At 35.1% G+C, this 7,757-nt stretch overlaps 1 protein-coding gene across 1 annotated transcript; it reads right to left on the bottom strand.

Moving 5' to 3' along the window:
* Positions 1-154: 154 nt before the first annotated feature.
* LOC131663059 (serine-rich adhesin for platelets-like) lies at positions 155-7,479 on the bottom strand. Its single transcript, XM_058933134.1, has 12 exons — positions 7,341-7,479; positions 6,749-6,919; positions 6,534-6,667; positions 6,322-6,466; positions 6,036-6,221; positions 5,754-5,959; positions 5,398-5,678; positions 5,174-5,314; positions 4,535-4,923; positions 2,261-4,410; positions 755-2,176; positions 155-686 (listed from the first exon to the last, which is right to left on the bottom strand). The coding sequence occupies exons 1-12, from the start codon at positions 7,381-7,383 to the stop codon at positions 579-581; spliced, it is 5,376 nt and encodes a 1,791-aa protein (XP_058789117.1). The 5' UTR covers positions 7,384-7,479; the 3' UTR covers positions 155-578.
* Between the last annotated feature and the right edge of the window lie 278 nt (positions 7,480-7,757).

Consider the following 7,757-nt stretch of genomic DNA (forward strand, 5'->3'; position numbering starts at 1 on the left):
TTGAAAAAGTTATTCAGTTTTTTTAGCAAGCAGTTTTTATCTATTTTATTTTGTATTTCAAACATTTATTTTTAACAATGTTATACAAAATAAAATATTGCAAAAAAAAAACTAACAAAAATAAAAGAAACCTTTGTTTTTAAATGAACTTATATAAAATTTGGTTGTATTTTATTCTAGAAGCTAACTAAAGATGAAAACTTGAAAACCTAATTGAAAACTATACAGACTCTGTTTATTTTCCTAGCAAGTATTTATTTTTGTATTACACTTTTTCTTTCATAATTCAAGAAAAATTCAAAGCCTTTTTAGGAATTAAACTGGATTTGTTTAGTTACTGTATTTTATTACAAAGTGTTCTTTCATTGAAATGTTGCCAATTCGGTTTAATTCTTGTACTTTGAGTAACAAAAGATACTTTGATAATTTCTAATCGATTTGGTATAAAAATATAACTTATAATTTATAAACGCATTTTTTTGATAATAAATAACAACTTTGTTACGAGTTATAGTACGTCACGACTATTTACAAATGTCAACGATATAAAACTAGAATGTCATTTGATTAAAAAAATCCTACTTAGATACATGCACTGTCTTCAAGAACTTGTCTACGTCGATTTTTTTAAACAATGCTTGCGGGTCGAGACAAGTTTTCTCTTCCGCTTTCATTTTTTTTTCAACCTAAAACAAAAAGAGAAGCTTAGTAAACTCTCAATAAACAATACGATTTTAAAGTATTTATAACATACCGGCTTCTCTTCCTTGATAAAAGAAACTTTTCTTTTACACGATTTCCTTTTCTGCAATTTATCTTTCTTCATTGGCGACGATACAGGTAGAGGACACTTGACAACCTTTCTTTTGGATTTGATTGGTGATTTTTTAGGACTCTTTTTCACCATCTTCGGTGCCATTTTGAAAATTTCTTCATAAGGTTGCACTTTCATAATAAGTACTTCGTCCTCATCCGGAAAAGTAAACGCGTATTCGCTCTCCAATTCAGAGCTACTGTAATTTCTTTTACGCTTTTTTATGGGCACCGAATCGTCGTATACAAAAGATACTTCCAGAGTATTTGTCTGACTGTTACTCAAACCGTTTACAGCTTGATCAAGCGGTTCTTCGGCACTTTTATTTGCTGGAATAAGTTGTAGACATTCAAGCACACCCGGCAGTCGAGGATTTTCGTCGATGTTTTTTTTAGCAGTCTGCGATCTTGTCGTTCTCTGTTCAGTTTCATCACTGGGCGCAAACAAATCTCGCTTGACTTGATCTACTTTAGTTTTAGTATTTTCTTTTTCACTTTCCAATGCGTTTTTCGGTTTTGCTTGTTGATTGATGACTGCGGGAACTTTGTTTTTTGGACTAGGTTTTATTTTTTTAACAACCGGCTGTTTAACAATCTTTGCTGCCTGCTTTACCTGAACTTTTTTTACTGCAATCACTCTTTTCACAGTAACGGGTCTTTTCGCGTTAGAATTTTGTTTGAATTTGGCCATCACTCGCTGCCTTTTCTCCTCTAGTTCCTCTCTCGAAATTCCTATTGGTGCTGATATCGTCTGAATATTAATAATTTTTGGTTTAGCAGACAACTTGGAAATGGGCTTCTCGTTCGTGATAATTGCTGAAATTGTAGAAGTAAGTTGTTGCACCTGTGGAGACTTTTCTTTGATCCCTTTTGGCGATGATGATGGTGGGGGTGGATTTTCTTTTTCCGATGGATTTTTATCATGACATATAGTTTCCTCGCGATTTATTCGTGAAAAACCGCTAGAAACTTTCTGTGAACTGTCCACTTCAGATTCAGTCGTTGAGTTATCGTGCTGAGAGATGTTGATTGATTTCGTTGGTGAAGACACGTTGCTTGAGCAACTTGACGAATCGGAAGACGAACTGTTGGACGATGAAGATGATGTTGTACTGTTGGAATCAGAATCCGAATCACTGTCCGAGTCCGTATTTGTTGTATCTGCACTGGCATTTGTTTCTCCTAGACTTTCTTCCTCGATAATATCTTTCGAGTTATCCTCGGACGTGGATTCTGCTTTTTTAATTTCTTTTTGTGCCATGTTCTCTTCAATAACTCCGAACTTTGTCATTTCTATAGTTTTACTTTCTTGCAGTTCCATGACGTTTTTATTTTGTATCATGACCGTCGTTATTTGCTGAACCTGCGTAAAAAATAATTATTACTTACTAGACAGTTACAAAATTTTTAACATGCAATTAAAATGTCATAATAGAATAGAATTTACCACAATTTTCTCGTTACTGACATTCTTTTTGAGTGTCGTACCCTCACTTGGCTCGTAATACGGCGATGACTTTTTTTCGTGCGCTTCTTCCTCGACAATCTTTGGTGTAAGTAGAATACAAGGAGTTTTTGGGAAGTCAGGAGTGTTGACGCAATCCTTAATACTTATTTCCTTTCCGGAACCAATCTTGACGAGACAAGCGCCGCCTGGAGTAGCGAACATAACGCGTGGAGTAGCTGGTATATCAGCTGTCTCAACTTTACAAGGCGTTTGAAGATCTCGAAATCTCGCTAAAAGTTCTGGAGAGGTTTTTATTGGAACACCGATCCTTGGATTAATAATTGCAGAAGGCGGTGTAATTTTTAGTTCCTGAACACTATCAGACATTGGTGTCTTATAAGCGTTTTTTTTTGTACTCTTCGGTTCCTCGATCGTCTTGCTTTTAATCGAGTTTCTTTTGCGACATTTCTTGGCACTTTTCGGTCGTTGATCATCCTCCTCATTCACAGCACCGACTATCTTTCTCAGATCGCTATCCCAACACTTCTGAGGCTCTTTTTCCTCTACAATTGTTGATAAATTTAACACCGATTTAGACTTCTCCGGTGAGCTTTCACTGTCACCAAGAATCATTCCGATACCAGCAACTTTATTCCAATTACCCTGAAGCTGCGGCAAAGGACTTCTTGTTGCTATCGGTGGTACTGCCACGTGCATCTTCACTGGCCTTGGCTCTGCAATCGGTTCTGCACTTGATTCTGCTAAAGTTACTGGAGAAATTTCACCAGAAAACGGTGGTGACTGAAATAAACCTTGAACAACACTGGATTTCGGTTTTATGCAAGATAGAGGTATTTTTTGTTTGTTGACACTGTGTTCAGGAGTTCTCTCATCGAAGTCTAATGCTCGTACATGGTTTTTGCGACGACGTGGAGTTGATAAGCTGAGACGATTATTCTTTGATCTATCTTTTAAGAGGGACTTTGGAGTACGTTTGGTGATTATCGTATCAGCTCTTCGCAAGATGTATTTGATGTTGCTCTCATTATTTACTTTTTCGTCTTTTTTGCTATCTTTTTGTACAAGTACTGGAATCTCTTCTGGTGTGATGTCTTTTTTAACTGACACTAGTTTCTTTTCGGTTTCACTATCTTTGTTTTCAGGTATCGATTTCTTTTCTGATTTAGTATCTTTTTTCACAGCAATAGACTTTTTTATCACTTTGCTACTTTCCTTTTCCTCATTTTTATTCTCTTTTTCTATGACAATTAATTTTTCATTGATTATGCACTGGTTCGCTCCACAAACAATCTCACCATTCACTTTATTTTCATTTACTTCAGAAATTAATTTGCTGTTTTTATCCGCACTCAATTTAACATTCTCGAAATTTGGTTCTATCATATTAGTTTCTTTTTCACTTGAAACAGTTTTACCTGTATCTGATGTAGTGATAACAATTATAGGATTTGTCGTCTCGTTTATCTTCACTTTTATATTCTTTTCAATCGTAGACTGCTCTACATATTTTTTATCATTATTTTGCTTCTGTTCCTCGGGCTCATCTTCATCATCATTCACCTTCGTTGTTTTTTGGTTCTCCACCAGTTTCTTCGTTTGAGCAGTCATAGGCTGATCTTTGCTTATTTGTGTCGTCAATTCAGCAATAAGATTGCCCTTAAAGAACGGCGATAAACCGGGGCTAACAGCCAAATTACAAGCCGACTCATCGAGGCTGATTACAGGCATGCAGGCGGCTGGCGCCGCTACTCTCACCTCCGAGTTACTGTCATCGCCATAGAGGGTGATGGATTCTATTCCTCGTTGTTGGCTGCTATCTCTCTGCTGCTGTTGTTTCTCATCTGTAATAACGATAGGAACGACAATTGGTGATCCACTGCAACTTGTAGTTACGTTGCTTTTTTGAGGACTAGCCTTTAACTGCATTATCAACTGATTCGCGGCAGCCGATGTCTCGAATTGTGCGGGTTTTACCAAGTGACGCGGCACGTTTACCGTACGTAGAAAAATCTTCGGTGCTTTTGCGTCGACTGATGGATGATCCGGAAGAACTGGTAATGTTGAGTTGACTGTTAACGGTGGCTTTGGAGCGATAGGTAAGTAACCGTCATGTTTTGTTGGGAGAAGAGCTAAAATTTGGTAGAATTTCATTGTGTTGAAAGAAATATTTAATATGCAATGTTATCCTACTTAGATACAATTTAGATTTCAATTCAATGTGTATGAGTTATGTAGTAAGATTAAATCGCTTACGTGGACTTGGTTTAACTTCATTTTCGGAGCATAAAATCAAAGTTGGCATGGTCATTACATTTTGTTCTTGCATTTTTATCTCCTCAGCTTTTGCTTCGACTGCGGCTGCTTTTTGCTTAGGAGTTCTTGGCTTGCGTGAATTTCTTCTTGGCTTTGCTGGCTTTGAATTATTGGCGTTCTTATTCGGTTCAATATTTTCATTGTCTATAGAAGGTATCTCATCTGGAACTACGAATTCTGGCTGCTGAACATTGCTAAAAGTCGTATTCTCTGTCGTTACTAGTGGTGAACTCTCTGCTATTGAACTTTGTTTATTAGCTAATGCATTTGCAACAATACTTCTTATTGCTTCTTCGTTTTGATTGTCTAGGAGAGAATTGCTATCTTCTCTGAAACAAATATAAGTAAAACTTATTAATAATTATTTAATAATCATCATTATTATTAGTATTATTATTATAGACTATTAATAATCATTTACAAAGTCATAACATACATACATAAATGTGTGTGTGTGTGTGTGTGTGTGCGTGCGTGTGCGTGTGCGTGCGTGTGTGTGTGTGTGCGCGCGCGCGCGCGCGCGCGCGCGTGTGTGTGTGTGTGTGTGTGTGTGTGTGTTAGTAGACAAACTGTACTTACTCATCCTCATCAAGATTAGTTTGAGATCTGGAGGAACTACGTAACCTTTGTTTCAATGGTACTTCAGGCCTTTTAGATTGTTGAACAGATTTTGAACTTATAAAATCAGTATTATTCTTAACATCCATTGCCTTGCCACTTCTGCAAATGTTATAGATACATAAGAAATAGAAGTAAATTGGAACATGATAATTTATATTTTCGAAATAATAAAAAACAATTACTCAATATAAACTCCATCGTTTATTTTTTTATCGGACTTTCCATTAGAATCTTCGTTTTGATTGGTGTTAGCAACTGTGAACATTTCGTTAAATAATCCTTCTAAAACTTTGTCAGTAGTTTCTACGGCAGATTTGACAGCACTATCAAAGCCTTGTAAGAATGATAGGTTGGCATCTGAATTTTCGTGATCACTTTCTTGTATAGGAATTATAGATTTATTGATATTCTCAGCTATCTGCTCAGCTAATTCCCGACGATGTATTAACGCTTCTGTTAATATCTAAAAGTAAAAAAATAAACGTTCTATAACATTTCTGAATGAGTGCATACATCATAAATAAATTGTTTTACTTACACTCAAATTTGTAAACGGTTCGTAATTAATATAATGTTCTGTATCAAGTAAATCCAACGGGGCAGTTTGTACTTCTGTACTACAATAACTCATTGGTTGTTCAATACTAGTTCCTGCTGAATATTTACTTGGTATCTGTACTAAATTATTTGTTAAAATACTTTCATTCGACTGATTTTCATGAGTATTTTGCATCATGTTTAAATCTAAAACAAATCAATTACTTATTTTTACTTAATATCTTTAAAAAATGAAGAGAAAAGTAGTAAATAAAAAATATACCTGATTGGGTACCAACAGAAGTAAACACATGGGATCTACTTTCTTTAGTAACATTTTGTATGGAATCTAATTTATTAGGAGACTTATTGATAGTGTTATTCGTATAATTTTCGACCCTAAATTGCTTTGCTAAAGATTTATTACCTGGTAAACTTTCAAGAAGTGTTGCCTCAACTGTATCACAATCTGTAATGAAAATATCAATAAAAATTTATATTCATAGAAATGAATGAATTCTATATATATAGTACAGAGATGTTTAAATTGAATATTTAAACATGCTCACTTATTTCAGCTGAAGCTCGAGAGTCTTTTTCCAAAACATTGTTTAATGACTTTACTATACGTTTACTCCGATCACTATTACTATGTTGCCTCTTTCTTGAACTGCTAGTAAGTGTTGTTGTCCCGAATGATCCACTTGGTGAATTCTAAAAATCAAATAAAAATAAGAAAACTATTCAACAACAGTATCTTAGCGAGAGAACTATAAAATACCTGTGTGGGTACATTGATATTTACAACAAATCTATGACCTCTTGATCCCTCCAAAAGATATCGTAGCTGCTCTGCAATATCATTGCAATTTTTTATTTGTTCACTGTCCGATACTTTATTTAGTTTATCTTGAACTAAAAATAAAAAAGATGAAATATTGAAATTAATATTTAATAAAAAAGGTCTGCATTATAAGATTCAAAGCTTATAGTTACTTATTGAATTTGCAGTACAATACTTGTCTAGCATTTCAGTTAAATTTAGTCCGCAAACTTTTGTACCATATCTACCACCTCTCTGTGCAACTAATCTACATTCTTGTAAATGGGGTGAAGTTTCAAGGAACAACTTGGCTACTTCTTCACACTTTTGTTCCTGGAGATATCCTATAACATAAAATGTTTGAAAGTTGTAGAATCCACAATAAAAAATTTGACCAAACTTTGTACAACAAAAATCAATTTTATGAATGAAACGTTTAAGAGGTTCACTGGCAGTTATGTAAAATTAATTTATATATCATGGCAGTTATTTATATGAACTATATAGTTATAATTAACACCACTAAGCAAACAAACGACAAGATTACACTTTTCTCCAACACGAAAAACATTTATAAAAACATGTTTATAAAAACGAATTCATTTTTTCAAAGAAAAATCACCACTCTTTTTCCTCCAAATCCTTATAACAAAGTAGAAAATTACAAGCGCGTAGAAAATAGATGCATCAATGTTGACACTTTTGCAGCGAAGAGGTTATCTTCTAAAGGAGCATCACTTTGCTATATTGACTTAATAGACTTACCGAGAACTAATCTCGCAACTTCTGACGGCAATAACGCGTCCATTTTTTACTAATTATTATCTCCGATTGCCGGTTTGTTTTGTTATGACGCGTGATTACTGCACTAGCCCATTTTGGCGCTTCGACGATTGCGTGTTTTCCCCCCCCTCTTCTTGAACGACGCAAAACAACGGCTTTGGCGAACTATGTATACTGTATGCACAACTAAGCGGACGCTTTGCTTTGAAACTTATGCAAAAGCGCGTGGTATGGTTGCCAAAGGACAACTGTACTACGAGGCAAATTTGGATCAATTTTGAGGTGCAGTAGATTGTCAGATGACAAAAGGGGAAAATATTACTGCGCCGTAGTAAATGAAGTCGAAACTTGAGACGATTTCCAGGAATGGGCTCTTTAAAATGATACTGTGGATAAGCT

The sequence above is a fragment of the Phymastichus coffea genome, unplaced genomic scaffold (genome assembly GCF_024137745.1).
Source record: "Phymastichus coffea isolate CEN01 unplaced genomic scaffold, Cenicafe_Pcof_1.1 PCOF00031, whole genome shotgun sequence".
In the NCBI taxonomy this organism is placed as follows: domain Eukaryota; kingdom Metazoa; phylum Arthropoda; class Insecta; order Hymenoptera; family Eulophidae; genus Phymastichus; species Phymastichus coffea.